This window comes from Dromaius novaehollandiae, chromosome 1, assembly GCF_036370855.1.
Source record: "Dromaius novaehollandiae isolate bDroNov1 chromosome 1, bDroNov1.hap1, whole genome shotgun sequence".
Classification (NCBI taxonomy): domain Eukaryota; kingdom Metazoa; phylum Chordata; class Aves; order Casuariiformes; family Dromaiidae; genus Dromaius; species Dromaius novaehollandiae.
This window is the reverse complement of record NC_088098.1, coordinates 24,405,673-24,429,429: the sequence shown is the minus strand read 5'-3', so window position 1 is coordinate 24,429,429 and position 23,757 is coordinate 24,405,673. Positions and strand designations below refer to the sequence as shown.

The 23,757-nt window shown below is 39.2% G+C and overlaps 1 protein-coding gene across 10 annotated transcripts in view; it reads left to right on the top strand.

Annotated features, from left to right (window-relative positions):
- MET (MET proto-oncogene, receptor tyrosine kinase) overlaps positions 1-23,757 on the top strand; it is a 106,150-nt gene that overhangs the window by 34,087 nt on the left and 48,306 nt on the right. For all 10 annotated transcript variants that reach the window (XM_064507410.1, XM_064507432.1, XM_026097344.2 and 7 more), the window contains 2 exons: positions 435-1,649; positions 15,034-15,225. In XM_064507410.1, the coding sequence (XP_064363480.1) occupies positions 435-1,649; positions 15,034-15,225 (1,407 nt within the window). The remainder of the gene's footprint in view (positions 1-434; positions 1,650-15,033; positions 15,226-23,757) is intronic.

Sequence of the window (23,757 nt, the reverse complement as noted above, 5' to 3'; positions counted from 1 at the left end):
AAATATCTTATATCCAGGTTCTGAAGTGCTATAACTGCTTGGCGTGCGTTGTGAGAGTGTCCTGAGCAGATTTGCTTTCAGCTACCCATGCACCATCTTGTTCTAAGCCAGATCAGCCTGAGTGCCAATGTGAAAGCAGTCTGAAACAATCTCTCTAACTATTGTACAACACACCAAGGGATCTTGCAAAGTCATAATAATAAGATCCTTCTGTCAATTGTTCTATAAGCAATGAAATCAGAACCCACAAAGAACAGTAATAGTAGCAATTTTTAGCACAAGACTATTAAGGACACTAAGCAAGATTACAACACTTCTTAAACTGAGAAAGTTCAGCTAATACATGCAGCCTAGAAACAGATTTCTGTTGACTGATAAAGCGATGTTTTACTATATGAAATATAACCACTCTTTTCTTAAATGTATTTTGACAGATTAAATCTATGACAATGAAGCCTGTTACTGCATATCCTTCTGGGATTATCATATTCCTATTTGCGTTGCTGCAGAGGAGCCATGGACAATGCAAAGAAGCAGCTAAAAAATCAGAGATGAATCTGAGTGTAAAATATGATCTTCCTAGCTTCATCACAGAAACACCAATTCAGAATGTAGTTTTATACAAGCAGCATGTTTATATTGGAGCAGTCAACAAAATTTACGTATTAAATGAGGCTCTTCAGAACATTTCTGTGTACAAGACTGGGCCCGTTTTGGAGAACCCTGACTGTGCACCATGCGAAGATTGCAAAGATAAAGCCAATTTATCTAACAGTGTATGGAAGGATAATGTCAACATGGCGCTGCTCTTAGAAACCTATTATGATGATCAGCTCATCAGCTGTGGTAGTGTGTCTGGAGGCATTTGTCACCGTCACGTCATCCATCCTGACAGCTCTGCTAATATAGAAAGCGAGGTGCACTGCATGTATTCAACTCACACGGATGGAGAAGCAGATAACTGTCCTGACTGTGTTGTAAGCACTTTAGGAACCAAAGTTTTGGTGACAGAAAAGGACAGGTTTGTCAACTTCTTTGTTGGAAATACTGTGACATCTGCATTTCAACCACCATATGTACTGCATTCAATATCTGTTAGAAGGTTAAAAGAAACACAGGATGGTTTTGAATTTCTCACAGATCAGTCTTACATAGATATCCTCCCTCAGTTCCGTGATTCTTATCCCATTAGATATGTCCATGCCTTTGAAAATAATCACTTTGTCTATTTTCTGACTGTCCAGAGAGAATCTCTCGACTCCCAAACTTTTCACACCAGAATTATCCGGTTCTGCACTTCAGATTCAGGGATGCGTTCTTACATGGAAATGCCTCTTGAATGTATTTTTACTGAAAAGCGGAGGAAGAGGTCCATTCGAAAGGAGGTCTTCAATATCTTGCAAGCTGCCTACGTAAGCAAGCCAGGTGCAGCCCTAGCTCACGAAATGGGCCTTGGGTTGAATGATGATGTTCTGTACGGCATTTTTGCACAAAGTAAACCAGATTCTTCAGAACCAACAAACAGGTCTGCTGTCTGTGCTGTCTCTGTGCGAACCATCAATGAATTCTTCAACAAGATTGTCGACAAGCACAACATGAAATGTCTTCAGCACTTTTATGGAAAAGATAGCAAATACTGCTTGAACAGGGTGAGTGACAATTATTTCTGTGCTGTTTTGGGGCTGGACTCAGCCTCTGCAATCTTTCATTGCCTACTCCATTGTCAGGTTGCTGTCCCCTCAGTTACAGTTATAAAATGTAAGTCCCTAATCATTTCAGACTATTTAGCATTGCTGATGATTCATCTTTGTAAGAATTAGTTCCTGTAAATTGACTATGAAAATCACTAAGGTCCTTATGGTAATAAGAAAGTACTAACAGAACTGGGAAAAAAAATCCATTTTTTTTACAAGTAATTGTTTTTCTTTTTTCTTGAAAGTCTGTGATGCAGATAAATGGAACATTTAGGGAGTTATTTCTTTCAATATCATAAAAAACTCTTCATTAACATTTGTATCTTTGTGCACTGAGGAGTCCCTGAAAATATCATTCATATTTTAAACTATGTTAATGCTGAATCACTGCCCTCTTCAGAAAAAATGAAAGAGCTGTTTTGGAGCATGCCATGAAGAGCCAGATTGTAATACAATTACTCATGCTTAACACATAAACAGCCCCACTGAAACCAGTTTTCTTAATGAAAGAAGCATCTATTAAAAGTGTCCTGTGAATTAGGGTAATGGTAGTTTCAGATGAGAAGAGTTGCGTCTCTGTACACCATGCGTTCAGGTGATAGCTGTTTTCCAACCATCTGGAATATTGTTAAGTGAAGGAAGCACAGAAATCATTTCTCCCCTTCTGATCACTGCCTGTGCTAATGTCAGCACTTGTAAAGGAAATACAGGATCTGGGAAAGAAGTACTTTCTTAATTTGTTTTGGAACATAAGATATTATAACTTTGAACTGTACCTGCTTATGCCTCAAGGCCTTAAGTGTGCTCTCTGTGGAGCCTTTTCCTCTTTCCAAATAGGAGAAAACTGGAGCTCAGAGGTGGCACACTGCGCTCTACCGCAGGGCAGGGCCAGAGCTGGGGTTGAGATGAGACTGCAGCTCAACCGCAAGAGGTGGGATGAGGGCTGGGTCCAGGCGGAGCGGCAGCTCCACCCACTTTTGGGCCAGAGGAGACCTGTTGTGTCCATCATAGAGAAAGGCTGGGTTGAGGATGGGACGGCCCTTCAGTACTGTAGTGCCACGAAAGTGCTCCTCAGCCCCAGTGCCCAGCATGGGAGCCAGTGTCAGGATGGAGTGGTGGCACAGACCTCTCTTGGGGCTGGGAGCCTCTTGAATGAAAAAGAAGGGTTGCTATTCAGTGCCAGGAATGAGAAAAGGGGATCTGGGGAGAAGCATCCATTACAGAGATGCTTTGGCTTTTTCCCAGTAACACAGATGTGATCAGAGGTGGAGTCCAACCCAGTGTGAGCATCATCACAACAGCCACAGCATTTGGGGTCAGCTGCTGATCGCAGTGTCCCAGGGTTCAACGAGACTTAGGCATTACCAGGTGATGCTGGTACAGCAACCACAACTCACTTAGAATTTTATCCTTTTTTTTTTAGGTGGGTGAAGGGCACCTTGCAGGACCTAAAAGAAAGTTAGCAAACATTCATAAAGTAACTTCCTCCTATCTTTCTTCACTGCATTACTGTTGTCTTAATTTTTCGTTTCAGGTCTTAAAGCCCTTTTTTCATTTTTCATTTCGTTTTTCACAGTGAACATTCTTCTTCTCTGAAAGTGTTTTTTTCCTTGTTCTTGTGGTATTTTATTTGTGAGTGAATATGTTTAAAGCTTGTGGCCTTTAACTTACCTCATTCTGTTCTTGCTTATACACCTATTTCGTAAGTAGATCTTTTCATAGCAAAGATACTGTTAAAATATTGACAGAATAATTTGCCACTTTTCACATGGTGGGAAGTACTCTCCTCTTGCAAAAGCTTTTTCAGAGTGTGCTGCTGCTTTGCATATCAGAACTGAATGTCTTATACTGCAGACGGTTTATTATAGCTGCCCATTTTCAAGAAATGTCATCAGAACTCTGATTTCTGCTACATTAAATGGATAAAGGGAAAACATATTTCTGTGATTTTTTTGTGCTTCCTTTAAATGGCATAAAAGCAGTCAGAAATTTTGTCCTGATTGTTTGCTTAACACCAAAATATCAAGACTGTCAAGCTTTGCCATTCCATTTTCTTTGCTTTATTCCAGAGGAATCATGAAGACTCCTGTGAAAAGTGTCTTGTAAGCTTTTTCAACTTTCAGCTGGCCAAAGAGATTGGCAAGAATTCACCAGGCATCCTTTATACACTTGCTTTTTTTCAGATGTGTAAAATAGACCTGCAAGGTTGGAGGATGGAGGGAGTGAAATAGCAGGCAGAAGAAGAGAAGCCTATTACTTCTTCTGCTTATGCTTTTGTCAGGAATGTCAAATCCAATATTCTGTGATTTTGCTGGAGATCAAAAATAAAATCCCAACTCCCTGAAGTCTTCTTGCTCCCTTCTTTGTACATATTAAAATGTACACAAGGTCATGACCCAATTTTTCTCCTTTGTAACTCACCTTCAACTTAGAAGAAAACTTTCTGTGAACTGCTAGAGTTTGTCACAGTTTATTTTGGCAAAATTCGAAAGTTGCTTTTCATAAGGTAGCCGAGATGATCTTTCTCTTTATTGTTATGAGGGAACGAAACCACAGACCACTGATGCAAGTGAAAGGTACTGACCACTGCGGGATTAAGTCATAGGACAGTGAAAACAGTCCAGCAGTCAATATGGCATGTCAGTAACTTCAAAATATTTTAAAATGAGCCTTAAGCAATATTTTCAAGGGAGTGCTATGGTGTCTGAGAATTTACAGTTAGAGTCTGATTGATGAAGGCCATTCTATGTTATCAAAAAGAGTCACAGGACCAAATCGTTACATAATTTTGCTCAACTTCAGGGTAGTCTATCTTTTTTGAATGACTGTCCCTCAGTGCTCTGTTTAGCCTAAGGCTGCTAAAGTTAGAATCAGACCAAAATAAACCAGAATAAATCACCCAAAACATTTCATCACCCCCTCCGTCTCAGATTTTGAGCATTTAAATAAAAATACTTCAACTCATCTTGATGCAGTTGACAAAATTTATTAGTTTTCAGCCTTGTTCTCTAGAGGAGTGATGTTTATGTGGTTGTGCTGTTGATTGCCTGTCTTTCCATTAGCCTTTCTAACCACCTCAACAATAAGATATCCTGTAGATGTGAATCCAGGTGTGAATCCTGAGACAGATCCAATATATGCTCAGGGTGTGGAAACTGATGAAGTGTAAGGATACCCTTTATAATCTTCAGAGAATCCACACAGACCAAAGCAGGGTCCATGGTTACCCATGGGAAAAGTCTTCATCAGAACTTACGTTGGACAGCTAAGTGAACCAACCACAACATATAAATCCAGACAATACTGTGTTTCACTCATTCCAGTGCTCATGGAAAGCCTTATAAAGTCAAAATCAAACATTTCCAGTTGTGTTTAAGTGAAACAGTTAAGAAGCCAGAGCCTGGACTCATTAAAGTCAGGGTTAAGAAAAGTCAACCAAATGGTGCATCTGATTGATCTCAGATGTACTTCAGTGGAGCTGTGCCCAGTTGGCACTTCCTGAGAATTTCCTTCAGTGAAGTGCTGGCTGCCACTTCAATGACAGTAAGGAGAAAACAGATCTGGCTTTAAATTAAAAGAAAAATTGTGGAGTAATAGTAAAGGGGTTTTATTGCCCAAGTCAGGACAAAGAGGTAGCTGCTGTGGAGGGTTTCAAATCACTGTTCAGGAATCTCCTCACCCACAACAAAGTGGAAACTGGATATAGGCTTTTAGCAAATTTTATTTGGTCATAATTAGTCACTTTCAGCCATTGTGTTAGAATAGAGGAATACTTAGATTAAGAGGCAGATGCTGCAAACTTCATTTGCAGAAGTAGTTCAGTGGTGACCACCCTATCATGGTTTAAATGGGATTCTCCAAGTGAGCAAGATGGGTTGAGTTTAGCCTTGACAATCTCAACTATACAGTGCAACTATCTTTAGTTAGATTTTGATCTGATGGGCTTTGTGTGGCCTCTTCCTAAATCTATGTCTCTTATGTAGTAAATAACTGTGAGACAATTTCTCCTTTGATACCCAACTTCAATCCCCATTGACGTCCATGGAAAGGTGCCTCTAGAACTGAAAGCAGAAGCCAGCTCTGTGGAGTTCCTGTGGTTTGGTTGCCTCTGTAAGAAAGTTCATATGAAAGTCTAAAGTACTCAATTCCATTTACAGGAAAACAGAGAAACCACAGACAGGCTTTTGCTACTATGTTCCCAACAAGTGTCTTAAGGCAAGACAAACTGGTTGCCATTCCTGTCAAATGAAAGGCACAAACAGATAAAAATCAAATTGGAAGAATGTGAAATGAAAACAGAAGATCACCAAAGCAAAAGATAAAGTGACAGTAAAATAAACACATGGTGATGCTTCTTTATTACCATTACATAGATGATAGATGAGTGAAATTGGGTTATGCTTATATTGTAATGGAAGAAAATAATTGCTGCCTTCTATTAGGAAACCACAAAGGCCCTTATTGATCTGTCATCCTAAGGGTATGTCTAGGAATATTTAATAAAATAAACAGAGACAAATAATTCTTTTGAGGCCCTGTAACTATAATCTCCCATGCCACTTGGCTTAAAAAATTTTGGCAAGATTAAAAATAACACCACGACTCCTTTGATTATGAAGGCTTGATGTGGCTCATTTAGATAATCTTGCAGCATGGAGGATATGTTTTTTATACTGTGAGTAGAATATGCCTGAATATTTTCCCTAAAAGTCAGGCACCAGAAACTGTCTGATTGGTTCAGTCATTTCCTCTGGAAATACTATATCAAATGGCACAGAGCACTCTGTCTGGGCACAAAGCCTGCTCCCGTCCACAGATTTTATGAAAGCTTCTCCATGGGTTCTGACATCTCAGAAGAATACACAGACAGGAACTGGGCAACAGGGAATGTGCACTGAGTGATTGTAGAGGGCTCTAAAATAGACTTAAACCATAGTAGTAAGGTAATAGGCTGCATCTACATTCCTGTTCAACACTCACTGCCTATTCTTATTGCTTGTCTGCTGAAACTCCAAACGATAACCCAAGAGTCTCTGTTGCACCCCGTGCAATACAAAATGCAAGACCGGGTGTGCTTACCAGAGAGTCTCCAGCATTATGTACGGAGGCCTCTGCCTGCTTGGCCTTGCCATGCTGGCCTCTGACTCGTGTGTGGCAAATAGCACAGCCTAAAGGCGCTCAGGAGCAGATGGGTTTTAAACGCAGTCTGAACTCCTGGCAAGCTTCATAAGAGGGAAGTGTGGGTGTAGGTATGGCTCTGGCTACAGCTATGAGTATGGCTATGGCTATGGCTGTGGGTATCTCAGGTTGGGCCAAATTCAGCAGAGACCTACAGAGGCAAGGTCTGCGTTCTCTCCCTGGGACTGGCCACATGGGCATTGCCACAAGGGAGTTCCCAAGGCAAGGCAAGGAAAAAGGCAGGTTGGGATGGTTATTTAGCTATTACCACATTGCCCTGAGTGGGAGATGTCTTCAGACATCTGAGCCTCAAGAGATATAGGGCTTGGGGGCTGACCTATCACTCCCTGAGTGCTGCAAGAACTACAGGCAGTTTTCCTTCGCCTGAACTCCTGCTAGAGGCCTGTCTCTGTTTGTCTCCCAGTTCTGCTGGTTGATGTTTTATCATTTTCTTGATGAAAGCTGTATTTCTCTGTGAAAAAGTGGTATCCGTTAAACTATCATTTTCTGGAAAGGGCATTCCTTTATCAGCCAGAACTACTAATAATGTTCCATTTCCAGACTTTTAAATCAAATTCTTCCACTTAAGGCAGGGTTCCCTATTGGTTATTAGTGTGGGAGACTGACTGTGCTGCATTCTCTGGAATTGCACAGAAATCATTTCAAGCAGAAAATATATATTTTTTTTTAATATTAATAGCTGGATTCTCTGGTCATGTGTTTTTTATTTCTGAGAGTTTCTGAAGACTCTTAAGTAATTCCAAGTACTAGAAGTGGGTAGAGAATAATTTTCTCATCCTGTGCAACTTTGCAAAATTTGTAAAACTTTATTGTCCCAAAACAAGAGAGCTGCAAAATGTAGACTAGTAGATTTGCAGCAACGAGGACATTCATTCAGAAATGTATAAGGTTCATGTCTAAGACACTTTTCCTGGGTTCAAACTGAAGTCTAAGTTTCCTTTCCCCCCAGTTTAGGTTTCTCTCTACTCTATTGATGATTATTGTGCAATGGGACTGTATCAGTCCCTCCTGAGAGAACTGTTCAGACTTTTTTGTATATAATTTCATGTTCCAGAGCAAGAAAAGCTAATTCTGTAGTGCACTGCATGCAGATCTTCTAAGCCCCACCTAGCTTCAGTGGAGAGTTGAGACATCTAAGTTAGAAACTAATTTCCCTCAGGTTTTGGTATCAAATGATAGAGATACCTCCAGAGGGTCTCCATCTCAGATACTGCACTATCTTAAGAGTCTAACAAGCTTTCCATTTTTGTTTGTCTATGACAACTTTTTATCCTGTTTACATTTAGTATGTAAATCCTGACAAAACACGTCTGCCTTTCAGCTCACTCAGCACCAACCTAACCTCGGCAGTTTCTTTGCTTACACTTTGATCTGACTCACGACCCTGTACCACCTTCCTTATTGCTCACTAAAACAACAGTAGGTAATTAGTATCCAAGAGACAGTTGTGCTGCTCACACTTTCTGGTGGCATGCGGGTTTCTGATCTCATGCTGCTTTTACATCAGAGTTGAATTACTCCTGATTTCCATGGTAAAGCCAGAGTCAAATCCCATAATAAAAAAAATCCCACTAAGAAAGGAGGCCTGTGGCATAAATGGTTCAGAAAGTAAGTGTAGGTAACAAAGAAATATAAGTAGAACAAGATATGCAATGGGTAAAAATAATGAAATGTTAGAGGAGGAATGATCTTGGGGAAAGTGAGTAACATCTTAAGGCAGATGTTACTCTGCTTTTATATAACAACGGTGTAAATTAGGGCAAATTACATGATTTTCTCCTACCTTCTGGCCTCCTTTCTATCTCACATGTCTCTTGTACTACTGTTTTGGCTAGACATGCAGCTGTTGTGCAATGTTATCCTGGAGTAAGAGTCTCCACACTTGGCATTATCTTCAAATGACTGTTCTACTTTAAATTCACAGCTTCTCTATTCCACCACAATTTAGGACTTCTGTGGAAAAAGCACTTCATGCACACTACAAATGTACAGCAAAACTGTTTTATCAGCATCTCCCATGCCTTATTTTGTTTCATCAAACTGAATAATTAATCAACACCTCTCCTTTGATAATCTGTATACTGAGTTAAATGTTAAATTAATATGAGGGAAATGGGCAAAATACGAAGATTACTTAGGTCCATTTTATCTGCTGAATCAATAGGATTTACTTAGTGCTAATGCACTAACCAGATTATGAAAACTAATGCACCACTGTTCAATGACAAAAGCAAATAACTCTTTGAATCATCTTGACAATAGAACATGTAATCATTTTAATTTGTATTACCTAATTACATTTAACATGGATGTCTTTTTACTTATTACCTTAAGTGAAGCTCACTGCAGGAACCTCCTTCCCCCCCTCATTTTAGCAGTGAAGTAGATCAAAGCAACAATTATTAGGAGTTAGTGGGATAACACTGTGTAAAATTTTACATCGATGGATTTCTTTAAAAAATTTCTCTTTGTCTGGGGTCAGAATCGTTCATGTAATCTTTCCATTGACTTCAGTGAGTTCTGGGCCGAGTCCTTAAAGTTGAAAGTGTAGCTTAAAGGTAAAATTTCCCTCAATAATTTTCACTAAATTTTTCCTTATTTTGCAACACATACTATTTTGAAGGGTTGGTTTTCCTGTGTAAGTCAGACTATGTGCAGGCAGTAGCAACATCCAGTAGTGGCTACTTTGCAGTTAGGATTGCCTGACTGTTTCCATCTGAAAGGACTCTTTCTAGTTGCTTGCTTTTTCTTCAAGTCTTTTACTTTGCAGCTGAGATGTGAAAAATTTGTTCTCAAGAAGGGAGTATATTTCTTCTGTGTTTTATTCTTCCTGTGCTTAGAAAGAAGGAGGAACTACTCTTTTAGCATTTATAGTAAGGCTTCAGTGCTTCAGGAGAAGTTCTTAGAAGCAGGAGAATCCAGTCCACTGCCCTTGGACGTGTTCATTTCTCTCACTGAACACTGGATCGAGTTCATAGTACCTAAACCCTCAGCCCTGCTTTCACTGATCAAGAAGGAACCAGAAGCACAGTGGATCTGCTTCTATGGGAATCATTTAGCACAGAAATTTGTGCTAGTAAACCTGACCCGTTCTGTTTATTATTCCTTTTCTCCTACTTGAGGATTACAAGAGTTGCTTGGTAATGATTTTTGGTGCTACTCTGCAGAAATCAGTTTTTTAAATGACATAGCATTTTAAATAATATTTTCTCTAGTGATGTGACTTCTGACTGATTCTGCTCCACTTCCCCAAAAAAGCAGCCAATGAATTTTTATAGGACAAATTTCAGTCATTGCAAGGACACTGCAAGAACATGGAGCAAGAGCAAGAACATGGATATTACATAGTCATTTGGCAAACTAGTGCCTGAAGGAAAAAGAGAGTTTACAGCCTATGTAGTACCTATCACGACCATACTGATAAGGAAATAAGCAGTCTTTCTGTATTTAAGAGCAGTGGGCGAGGTATTCGTTGTGTAAGCCCAGCAGACTATTCTAGTCTGGCTTCAATGGAGTTCCTATTGCAAATAATAGCTGACTAGTCCATTTGGGATAACTCTTTCCAAGGACGTAATGGTCCCATCAGTACAAGTGTGTGCAATAGTACAATAGGAAAGACTCAGTCTCCTCACTGATAATATTTGCTAAAGGAAATGAAACAGGAGCATATGAATATTAAGTAATCTTGGTGGCAGTGAAGAACACCGTTCACATGGATCTGGCCTGCTGTTGAATAAAAACACAACATAAAACCACAGTACTGATGAGAGGCCATCCCTATTTGCTTACACATATCTGCTTCTCTTGGAAATGCAGCAGCAAGTTCTGGGAACTCATGTCACAGTTGTGCCAGGCCAGTGGGTGATGTCCCTCTAACAGGCCCCCAATATGACACTGATAAAGTCATTCATCCTCTCCAGATGATGTCCTGGCTTCACTGGTGTTACTGGGGCCTTAGAGATACTCCATTTATCCACCAAGAAGAAATAATGCAACCTACACAGAAAACTCAAATGTATGATAGGACAGCAAAAGTTTGTTTACTAAAAATCCACAAGAAAATTTAAAGAGGAAAATCTATCAAGGTTTGTCTGTTTTCCTCATGGTTACTTTTCCCATTCGGAGGCTGCTTGTACATTAAGTTCTTCACCTTCCCCCAACAAGGCACACTCCTGAAAACTGTAGTTTATTATTTATCCTAATTCAAATCCATACCTCTGCAACAGAAGAGATAAGAAACTGTTCTGGAGATCCACTAAATGCCTTCTCCATTTTAAACTGGCTTGGAAATCAATCTGGTATGTAGAATCATTTATTCATTCACTCTATACCACTGTTATTCTTTGAAAATGGATGTTTGTCATTTGCAGATATCAGAAGCAAGCCCATTTGGCATTAGCTCATTTCCATGCTCTATTTTATACTACATAAATGCTCAAAGGAGAAGTGTTCTGTGATCTCCTTTTGGGTGCCCCCTTGTCTTGAGGGAGTCACGTCTCTGAACTAGACCTAGGATCTGTGGCAGAAAACGAGAGTTGATACTTAGGAATGTGATTCCTGAAAAGCAACAAGTCATATAAACTAAACAGTAAGAAATGAGACTCCTGCCTATTCTCATTATTACTTGAGTTCTCCTTCCAAACTGGAATATTCTATACTTGATATCAGGAAATTCTATCTAGTTACTTTCAGTCCATTTCTCCAATTTGTCAAATTAACTTTAAAATCTAATGCTGTCCTCCAAATTGCTTTCAGGACAGCACGAGATGTACTGCAGTGATAAAAAGTCATTAATTGCTAGTTTATTCAAGGCATTAAACTTAATTTCACCTTCTAATTGAGCACGGCACTTAATTAAGAAGAGCAGGTTTTGGCCAGCTCTGGAAAAAGAGGCCTGGAGGAATGCTTACCGAACTGTTTCTTCAAATTGCAGTCACCTCAAATACCAGAAAAGCTCACAAAAATCCTTTTAAACTTTTTGATTCTTTTTTTCCCTTGTGTCTAGTTATTCATAGGCTATCTTCAGTTCTGACACTTACCTAACTGGGTATTTTTGGAGATTTTTTGTTTTGCATTAAGATTTCCACCCTGCTTTGCACTTTTGATTTCAAATGTGCAACTCTGTCAGAAATACTATTTTTATGCCAGCTAAATATGATGTATAAATCATCAGTTAACTGCCAAGCAGTGGCAACTCCTGATAGGCCAGCTCAAAGATACCTAGAGACTTTTTTGATGTGTTTGTCTTCCATGGACTGGATCCAGGGTAAATTCCCAAACACCACAACTTCCCCTATGAGCAAATAAGATAGCATATGTTATCTCCTGCCCCTTCTGGGCACGGGCAGCACTTGCCCACAGCTCACTGCATTCCAGTGGCACACCTACACCGCGTTCACAAAGCCTCCTCTGTGAATCACCCGTACGATTGGCACCTCGAATCACACCAGAGAAGCAGCAGCGCCCAACCCTAGCACTTACCGTACTCTAATTGTCCATTTCAATATTTGTGTGATTTGTCACTGGAACTTGGCATAATATCCAGAGTGCATCATCTGACATCAGTTATTTTTCCACATTGACAGCCAAATGGATACTTATGTGTGTACTGGGGTGGAGGGAAGAGGGAGAAAGAGAGAGAGAGAGAGAGAGAGAGAGACTCAATCTTCAGAGAGTTAATTTAAAGCAGGTTCTTTTCCCTGCTTTCTGTTATCAATCTTCCTTTAGTTTTCTGAGTAGCCTTTTAATCTCTGTATTCCTACTCTTAGATCAAAGCATTCATATTTCTGAGATAACTAACCTTACATTATAGTTAATCCATGAAGCACCGGGTTTTGTAAGAAAGCCATATGTGGAACAGTCTGCAGGTCCTTGGGCAGATACCCAAAATTACAACATCTCTGAGGAAGGCTGTCCTGGTTTGAGGAAGCTAGGAAAGGTGTCAGGGCAAGGAGGAAAATCTAGCCACTTGCTAAAAAGAGCTTGAACAGAGCTTCATGAGGACTATCAGGATGTTCAAACCATGTTAACATGACCACGTAGGAGGAAGCACTTTTTTTAAGTTTAACACAGAAACATCTGAGCCCGAAGTTGTTTGCTTATGGAAGAAAAGGACTTATGGTGAAAAGCAGAGGTCCCAAGTTGGGGGGGGATAAAATGAGAGATCTGCCTCTTTTCAAAAAGCGCGAAAACTGTATATCTTTCTGCACTTGAACTATGCATACTCGTTGTATGAGTAATCTTTGTGCAGATGTTTCACAAATACTTTTAGACTGGATAGGATGTGAGTGTGAAAGAATAATGCTTTGAGCTTGTTTGGTGGCCAAAATGAAGAAAAGCTAAATTTGTCCGCTCTTTGTATGTTAGTCAAATAGTGGGCTAAGAATATTTAAAGTATATTCAATGATTATTCAGTGGGCCTAGTGTATAGTACTGTTTCAGTTCCTGCTGAGCAGGGTATGCCATACGTTAACAGTTAATATCAAAACTAATACAGCAAGCACTTTAGCATATGGGTAATCAAGCCATTAAGTCACTGCTGTATCAGATCTCATCTGGTAGCTCTCTTTTTGTATCATTAGGTAGTGTATAGAGATCTCAGTTGTTCTTGTTTGATCTTATACAGCATTTTACCTAAATGACACAGTTGAAACACATTGATAGGGCACCAGGAGAAAAGCTGGCACCGCTGTTGACTTCTAAGGAGCACAGGAGCACTTGGCAGTGCTGTTGCTGTGCTCAATTCAGAAGCATTATAATTCAAGAGCAAAGGATTGAGATATTAGGTTGATCATTTTGTTAACAGCATTTTCAATGTCTTTGGGTTATCTAGAATTCATCAGAGTTAAACTAGCAAGAAATTCTTCTATTTACTTTATTGCTTTCTCTCTCATACTACTTTGATTAAGAAATAGAAGGAAAAACATCTTAACCCAGAAAATAAGAAAATAAAATTTTAGTCCTGCTTGTTCTTTAAGAGCATGATCCAGATCTATTGAATTTAGTGGAAAGATTATGATTGACTTTAAAAGGCTTAATTCAAGCTTTAAAAAAGACTTTTAAAAACATATTTGTAACAAAAATCAATAAAAAAGTAGGAAAAATCAACCTCTGTATTGATTTTGACAGAGGAAACCATCATAAGATCCTTTATACCCTTCCTATATGTTTATTTATAAAGTGGGTTACAGTGGGAACATACTAGATGACTTCAAAATTTAAACTGGTTAGAGATCCTTTAGGGGGTTCCTGGTTATTATCTGTACTGTCTCACCAAAACAGATGATGTAGTATCAATAGTAATGGAATTATCAATTAATAGATTACTATTGAATCATCAGGACAGCAGGTTATATTCTTCTCTAGAGATAACTTAAAGTGTATTGTTTAAGAATTATTCCAAAGAAAATTAAAAACATGTATTTTCTATTCCCAAAATGAAAGAGAAAAACCTGCAAATGCAGCAAATATTAGAGTGCACTCAAGATACGTAGAGATCGGACAAAATAGCGCATAAGCAATAGATGATTAATAATAACAGCCTAAGTAATTGTAAAGAGCTGGCTTCCCAATAGCATCATTAAAACACACAATCAGAAACATATTTTTCCTCTTTTATCTCCCTTTTCTCTTTCTCCATTTTTTTTCCTTTTTTCTATACTGTCACTGAAAAAAGGGGTGAAGAAGAATAGAAAGAAAAGAGGACTGGAAATTGTTGTTTTTATGCAAAGAAGGTGAGAAAACAATTCAGGTTTTTAGGGAATCACTTTTTTAAGTATAGGAATAGATACATCATTGTGCAAGTTTTGAAGTTAAAGAATTCTAAGACCCTTGGAAGAAAAACATTTTGGAAGTTACTAAAAAAACCTTGATATATATGCTTATAGGTATATCCTCTGGTTAAATAAAGATGCTATAGTCTCATTCCTGATGACAGAATAAAAAAGTGAAAAGAAAACATTCCTATAACATTAAGAAGTCATTGCCTTCCTTGTGGGATATCATAACTGATGAAGCAATTAAGTTTGAAACATTTAAAAATACTTTTGGTCAAATGCATTTGTGCTAAATGACTTCACTCTGACAAAGATCTGTTCCTACTCATAGAGACAGTACTCATCTGTACTTCATTTTCAAACAGGCTTTTTCAAGAAATGCTTCATACTGCAGAGCACAAGATGATGAATATCGCTTAGAAGTTACAACTCCTTTGCAGAGGGTCGACTTGTTTATGGGCCAGTTCAACAATGTCCTGTTAACTTCAATATCTGTCTTCACCAAAGGGAACCTTACCATTGCTAATCTGGGAACATCGGAGGGCCGTTTCATGCAGGTAAGTGTTACAGTGATACCCTTGCAATAAGAAACATACTGTAGTTTAGCAGGATGGTGAAAAGTGAGGGGCAGTATTACCCCAGATTAAGAGGACGTTATAAAATTGGAATTGCTGAGGAAAATGGAGATGCTGGAATATAAACCAAAGCACTAAATAGTGCATTTGGCATTCTAGGTGTTTACATGGGCATTGTGTTTTGGAGCAATGGTTTTGGAGCAAGTTCCCCCATGATCACCACTCACTGCAGACTGGTTCTGCTCACAGAGCAGTTTTGGTGAACACAAACTAGATTGCTCACAAAGGAAAGGAAACTGAAAGCTCCAACCTGGGTACATATCAAACATGCACCAACACCAGCCAGGGGCAGAAGGGTGACTAGTTCTTCAAACAGCTTTGAATATATGCTCGCTATGGTCATTTGGTCTAGGGAATCAGATTAAACCTAGTTCAAAGTGAAATGCCCAGACAGGTTATTATGAAGATGCAGGAGCCTCAGCATGAGTTGTTTCTTTCTACTGATCCACTCCTATGGCACCAAATTATTTGCTAACATACCCCTAGCTGTGAAATTGAGATTAGCTCCTCCTCTATTTTCTTTTGAGTTACTGTGAGTACATCTTCTTAGATTTTAGGGCTCTTGCTCATTCTTTTCTCACTCTGTCCTTTCAGACAGCAATTCATCCTGTCCTCAAACAGGATTTCCATCATAAGTGGATAAATCACCTTCTGGAGAAGTTTGTCTCCCTCCATTGAGTTCCCTACTAACCTAGACAGTTAGATTACACTAGATGCCTTCTTTGTAGGAAACTAAAATAATAAATCTAACCCATAAGGCCAACAGTCTTTTGAAAATTTAGCAGGCAAAATGAAACATTTGAGGACAAAATATTTTGAAAGTAACAAGGGCTCTTTCTATTCACCCATCTTATTTCAAGCACTACCATCCTGCAGTGGCCTCCTTGGAGGTCTTGGCTTCTCCAGCTGCAGCAGGGTCTGGTCTGGATGCACGTCTCAGCCTGGATCCATCGTGCACCCAAGGGACTGTGTCCTTTCAAACTCTGCCAGTATTGTTTTTACATGAGTGGGCCCCCTCGAGTGTAGCAGTCTTTGGCCCTTCTTGGTCTGAAGGTTGCAGAGAATTATCAAAATTATCCCTTAACCATCATTAACTGAAAGCTGATCAGAAGGCCATTGTGAGTTGCTGTGCCCTTCCAGTTTCCCCATTTCTGGTAACTGTCCATTAGAGAAACACTTGGGCACATGTATCTTTCCATAGACATCTTTGTGTTTTGTAAGTCATCAGATAGGAGCAGAAAACAAGCCTTCCTTTTTTTCTTTCTCTTACCCCCATTCTCTGTCCTTACCATGTACAGTATGTAGGGTATGGGGACATACTGTCCCCAATATTCGTCAGCTCACTATAGGCACCCTTTGTGGACAAAAGGATTCCTATACCTCCACGACTGCCTTCTGCATGGGCTGTGTGCAGAACCTGCCCCACAACGCACAATCTGTAGTGTTCTTGCAGAAGGGAGGTCAAAGGAGTAATCTACCACAAAGGACAGATGGAAAACTGGGGAGAAAATCAGAGTGAATTGTATTTGTCTTTCCCTCTAAAAAGTATGAATTTAACAAGATGTTCGGTGACAACTGAGCTAATTTTACCTGAACTTCCCGTGATGACTTTGCCATCTTTAAGCTGCAGGTAGTCTTCACTGCAAGAAAGGCAAGTGCTAAGAGTTACGTGTTGAGCACAGGAGCAACCTATTCTCTATTCTTAAATGTAGCTACTGGTTCACACGGTGAACATAAGCAACATGTTTAGCCTTTCTGAAGCTATTTCCTCATCTACAAAATACAGTTAATAACAGTTGCTGTCTTTTTCATAGCATTTGTTCTGGTCTGGGACAAAGCTTTTAGAGAGCTTTGGTAGAAAGAGCAAGGCAGCATTATTTTTATTAGTAACATTCTTTGAATTACTCATTCAAGTCCTGCACCAGACACTTCATTCAGACTTTTGTCCAAGTCATGGAACAATTAAAATATTTCCAGGATACATTTCCCATTCTAGGTTCAGTTACAGATCAAAAGAAAGGCTATTGTGTAAATTGCACATTGCCATTAGCAGAAATATTCTCATCATTGAATTAGATTGGCTTGAGTTACAGAGGGAAGTTAGCATTGGGCTCATATTGTAATAAGTACGAGCTCTTTCTTTGAGGGTTTAGTGCAACCAGCAAGAAAATAAGCACATTAACTGCTTTTAATGATACTACCTCCAACTAAAAAACTTAGGGTTTTTTTTTTCCTTTTTTTTTAAACAAAATCACCTTGGAAAAGATACTAAGTCTCCAGGATACAGGAGACACAGCATTTTCCAGAATTTAATATTCACTTGCATTAAATCTTTTTTTTACATTAATAGTCATCTAGGAAGTGCTTTCAAACATGTTCATTAGCAAATGCCCAACTACAGTGGATTTGCAATAGAGTTTCTATGGAAATACAGCTATTAACTGCAATGAGATGTAGATCATTAAAGATGGAACTATTAAATTAGCATTACTGAGGTATAATGGTTTAAAAAAATCAAGATTATCTAACGATGACTTAATTCATCAAAACAATCTCCCCAACCCCTCCCCCACATTTCTTAGCAAAGAAACGTGATGATGTTTTTCTTTGTTTTATTCACAAATCTACTAGAGCATAATGCAAAGGAGCCTCAGTTTTTATCTTTTTGCATGCCCAGCTTTTGCACAACTTGTTATTTACACCCATATTTTTAGCTCATTGTTTTTTGTACATGGAAAACATTGAGTTTTTATGTGCAATCTACTTGTAACTATTCACAGTTGATTATTTCCCTTCAGAGATAGAATTGCTTTCAGAGGTAATTAGTTGCATAATTCTGCCTCTCAGAGACCCTCTTTTTAAATCTTGTTATATTGTGTTAATATCATAACAAGACCATATTTTCGTGGCAATTATTTAAAAGCAAAATAACAAAATGCTCACATATAGATTTCTAACGTTAGAAACTCAGTTCAGCTCTTCCAGTGTATCCAGGGGCCTAGTTCCTCTTGTATTTAGACCCTCATTCTTTGAAATACCGAATCTTAAGCTCGTATTTAGGCAACTTAGTTTGTGGCATAAATTTCAACAACAGCAGTCCTCCATAAGGTTAAAAGAAATAGTAGTTCAGTGCCTCAGTCTCTGAAAACTGTACCCTGAAGTGCCCAAATATGAAACACAGGAGAAATTAATGAACAGTTTTGGTATATTAATTTAGTTTTTACAAATTATTAAGAAACTTGTTGTGGAAAAATGTGTTTGAAAAACTGTGATCACATCTCCTAAACTGCTCCAAGCCTGTGCTGAGGAAGCCAGTAGGTGCAGCAGCAAGCCACTGATGCTCAACCCCAGACACATGTATTTGAAAATATTTCTCATATTCTCCCTGTATACTTGCTTATATTTGATTAGCAAACAACCACCTGGTTACTTTCTTTCTTTTCTTGTTCTTGCTGTCTTTCCATACCCTTCTACTTTTTCTTCTGCTCATTAATTTATGCCTTTCTACCAACTCCCCATCTCTGATTCCAGCTATTTTTCTCTGTAAATCACACAATTACAGCACAACATTATTGCAAAATCAATGGAAGATTTAATATGTAGTATGGAAGATTTAATATGTATTTCTTTAAATGATGGCTAGCTGATTCTGGGTTTTGTTGTATTTAGAGTTGAATCACAATGAATAGTTCCTATCTTTACAAGTGATTCCATTGAAGCTTATGGCATTACCCATCAGAACTGTGCTAATGACCCAAATCGTATCAGAATATAGCCTGTATTTTACTACTTTAATAAAAGCATCCGAGGAGCCAATATTTGGAATGCAAAAGCAGGTATGTTTTATCCAACCAGTGAATAGTCAGTCACCTGTTATTTGCTGCTGGTGCTTCTAGTCAGAATAAATAGAATTATTCATTTTAACAGCTCTGGAAAGAACTAACCCTGGAAAGGAAACACAGCCTCCTTCACTAAATGCATATTTTTTCAGCCAAAATCTAAAACTAAAATCATATTGATCTAGATGGTCCAAATACAGAAGATTCATGAGCTCTTTTAAGGAAGATAATTGGGGCCAGGAGGTAAATTCCAGAGATCTCCTGGAGAGTAATTGCAGCCCATTGACATACAGAGCATGTTTTGGCTGAATCAGAAGTGTTAAACCTGTATTCGGCCATGAAAAGATCCGAGTTTGCAGTTTACTAAATATTGTGGAGTTTTTGTTACAAAACAGAGCAGTAATAATTTTTCTAAGACAGCTGACATGCATAAGACAGATAAGAAAAACGGTTTTACTTCCTTCCTAACCTAGAGCCTGACAACAAGCTTTTCTATCTCCCTTTCTTTTCTTTCTGTTGAGAAGTTGCAGCTGTTTCAGCCCTTCTTATTGTGCTTGTTTTCAGAGTGTGACTGGGAACATAGGCTAAAAGTACAGCTGTTGGGTGCAAAGTGAATCAGGTATTTCACAGTAGTTATTTGATTAGAAAACAGCATACAGTCACACTGCTGTAGTTGTGGAATCAGATTTTCAGCTGGTGTAAATCAGTCCTACTCCACTCAGGTCAAAGAAGCTGTGCTGAGAATATGACTCATGACTGGAAAAGACACTTTCATGGCCAACCAGTATTTTGGGGAAATTATAGTTTGTCACAATCTCTCCCCCCCCCCCCCCATAGTATATTGAGCTAAAATATCCTCTACTTTTGCTCAGTTCCAAGGTGAAACTGTTTTTCCCTGAAGTTTGGTATTATTTCAGTGAGTGATTTGGGGGTGATTAAGAAAAGGGCAATGCTTTTCAGGAAGGAGAAATCTTTCTGATAGCTCTGGGGAGAGTGGGGTTCAGGAAACTTTAGCTGGATTTGTTCTGAAAAGCTCACATTTGGTTTGGACTTACCCATTAGCAAGAGACTGATGCCTCTGATGTATGCAGAAGCTGGTTTTTGGTATGATACTACATTTGGAAGCAGAATACTGTACATGCTCCCTATGACTGCAGCTGGCCTCAGCAAGGTGAAGTCCAAGCAAATGTTTTGCTCATTGGTGACCTGCTTCAGGAAGAAGGAGATAGGGAAGTTTTCATTGTAAGTTTTGCAATTATTATAGGCAGCCACTCTCTTCAGCTGAAATCTTGACAGGAAAGTTGTATCACTCAGGGATCCTCTGACTACACCAGTGAAACTCAGCGTGCAGCAGGGCAGAGGGAGCCCTGGCAGCACTGCTTCGGGGGCTGCTTGTGGAGTGAGGAGCTCCCCCGTGGATCCGCTCACCTTCGTGGCGCAGGAGGAGGTCCATTCTGTTGCTCCTAGAGAAAAGGAAAGTGTCTTCCCCAGAGGTATACAGGCACTGTGAAGCAGAGTCAGCCACATGCTGCCTTCAGCCCTGTCCAATCTGGCTGGATATGAGCCAGCTCTAGTTGAGAAGCCAAGAGTTAGCAAAACATGGTCACACACTGTCTTGTCTGAACAGTTTCTGGACTGAAAATTGCTTGGTGCACAAGAACTGGAGCATGAGCAGGGACTCATGATGGCATAGATAAGCCTCGCTGGCTTGAAGCACATCTCGCACAACAGGGCACTCACCCTCCTTGGGGCCTTTCTGCACATCTTTACACAAAATAGAAAATAATAAGCTGTATTCACAGCACCCATTATATCCCAGTATTTTTAATCAGATTTTTCACAGGCAAAGGTGTGCATGGTGTTAGAATAAAGGTTCAAGGAGCTGGATGTGCTGTCTCTGGTAGTGGCCAGGCTGGTTAAGGGAGGAACGTGAGGCAGGCAAACACACAGAGACACTTCTCCCAGTACCGTCCTGCTTCCAGCACTCTGTGGCCCAGGTTTCCTGAGCTGGACATTGTATCCACATCTGGTGTTTAATAGACCTTGATGGACTTCATTTCCATGGATTTTGCTTACTGCTTTTTGAAATTATTTGTTCTTTTGTTCTCCACAGTATCCTGTGACAATGAGTTCTATAATTTCATTCTGCTCTGAATGATGAAGAGCTTCCTTTGGGGTTTTCTTAACCTGCCGCCTTATCATTTCATTTGGCGTCCCTAGTTCTGTATGATGAGGAATAGGGACTGGACTCTCACAGATCTGTGATCTGGGAAATTTTCACAGACTGAACACAAATGTATTGGCTTTCATACCTGAAGGTACAGCACACAATAGCTGCACTGATTTTCCAGGAATACTTATGATTGAAAACAAACAAAACCAAGACCAAACTATAAGACATACATCTCATTTCCCTGACAAGGGATAAATTAGCATGTGTCATAGCTGCTTTCAGAGGTTAGATGCCAGGGAATATGATACATGTTACTGAAACGAGTATAGACAAAGATAATCACATCTGCTTTTTATTTGCTAACTGCATTCCGAGTCCAGTAAGCTGTGTCCCAGAATTCACTAAGAAGAGAGCCAACTCTTCAGTATTGCTCTTCTCTTGCAAACAACAAAGTGTCAAGGCCTCGCTGCTTCAGGAATGGAGACATCTACCCATGGTGCCTATTAACAACATGAGCTGACTCAGTGCAAAGAAGCACAGAGCTTTGCATCTTTCAGTGCAGTAATTCAAACCCAGTCCATACCACTGCACACTGGAGGTCATTTCTGCCTTCAGATTGATCAAACTTCTTTTGATCTAGTTCATTTCCTACTAGACAAATATAGTCATAACAAAACACACTGGTGTAAATGGCAAGCCACATTGGAAGCAAGTGTGAGGAGGCCAAGAAATAAGTGCGCATGGAGCTTCATTCTGACAGGGCTGGAAGGAGGAAAGGGCGATGGGATGACGGTGAAGTCATCAAAAAGGCTTTCAGTGCCTGTTTCTGCCTGTTCTCAGTGGACCAGTTACTAACCTGGCTTTTCAGTACTGGCAATCTGACCTACTTCAGGCTAGATGCAAAATATAAACACATGATTTACAGGAATGTGATTAGTTGCAATTCTTTCCACTTTACTATTTTTAAACCATCAGATATCAGTGTCAAAATCTGCATAAATAACATTTTTGTATATAGGGTTCACTATTTAACAGCTTTTATAATAGCAGTTCTTGCCTTTGTGGTAAAGAATGTGTCTTCATGCTCCCAGAATAAAATATCAAATATTGCATACTGCTAAATCTATAGAGTCATATTAAAATTAACACCTGGTGCTGAATAACTGTTTTGAAAGCACACATGTTTTAATATTCAGTTCCAGCAGAAAAGCTTACACCCTTCAGAGCAGATCCATTGTACTCTCAATGGATTAGAATGATATACAGCGTCCAGCAAACTACATATGTGCCCTTTGCAAGGCTATGCAGCATATCCTGGGGCATTTGAGGCATTACACAATAAAGTTAACCCTGAGCCTATCTCTGCTGGGTAATGGCCTCCACCTGCCAGACATCTAGGGAAAAAATAACAATATGATACTTAGATGGAATTGCTTTAAGAAGGCCTCTCATTTTTGCAGAAGGTATTTTGACATGCACACAGTAACATTTGTAATTCAATCCTGCTGACTAGCAGGACTGAGCATGAGAATGATTTTTAAAAAAAGCTGTTGCATGCTGCTTTTTGACTGAAATTATTACAGTCTTAATTTGCAAAATTATCTATAAATTAACCTACAGTCAAGTCTTCTGACTTAAGATTGACTGATGGTAATGAAAGAATATTTAAATTAATTGTTTTGATGTTCACGGACTTAAGTGATCACTGACTTCCATTATAAAGGATATATTAATTAATCTGTTTACCTTTATCATCACAGAAGTACTCAGAGCTACACTGAAAAATTTTATATACATATATATATATATATGTTTTAGTGCCTATTATGTGCCTTTTCTGAACATCAAGAGTAAACATATGCTAGTAAATTAAGCCATCTTCTTAGTGTTTTACTTGAATATTCAAGTTCTTAGACAGAGGACTTAAATATTTTTTTGCTTTGAGAAGGATGTGTGGGGTTGTAGTTACTGATTATGAATATACTTTTCAGGAGAGTTATTTGTAAGAGCATAAGAACAGCCACACTGATTCAGATCATGGGTCCATCCAGCTCAATGCTTTGTCTCCAACTGTGGTGACAAGTGGATGCCTAGGGATGAGGGAAAACATATGTAATATCTCCTCTTCGAGGCCTCCAACTATTTTCAGTTCTGGGGATTTCCTGAGCTATTGGGTATTGTCAGTCTTGTAAACTCCAGTGGAGCTCTTCTCCATGCGTAGAGTTTCTCTTGAATATACAGTCTCCACTGATTCGCATTCTTTGGCAAGGATATCCAAAGGTCCAGCACATACTGCTAAGGAGTCTTCCCCTTCTGTTTCTTTTGAACCTGGCTCTCACTTTTGTCTTTTGATGGTGTTTAGTTTTTTTATTGGATGAGACAGTAGATGGCCAGTCTCTGTCCACTCCCTCCTGACAGGGAGATTCTGTAGGCTTTTATCAT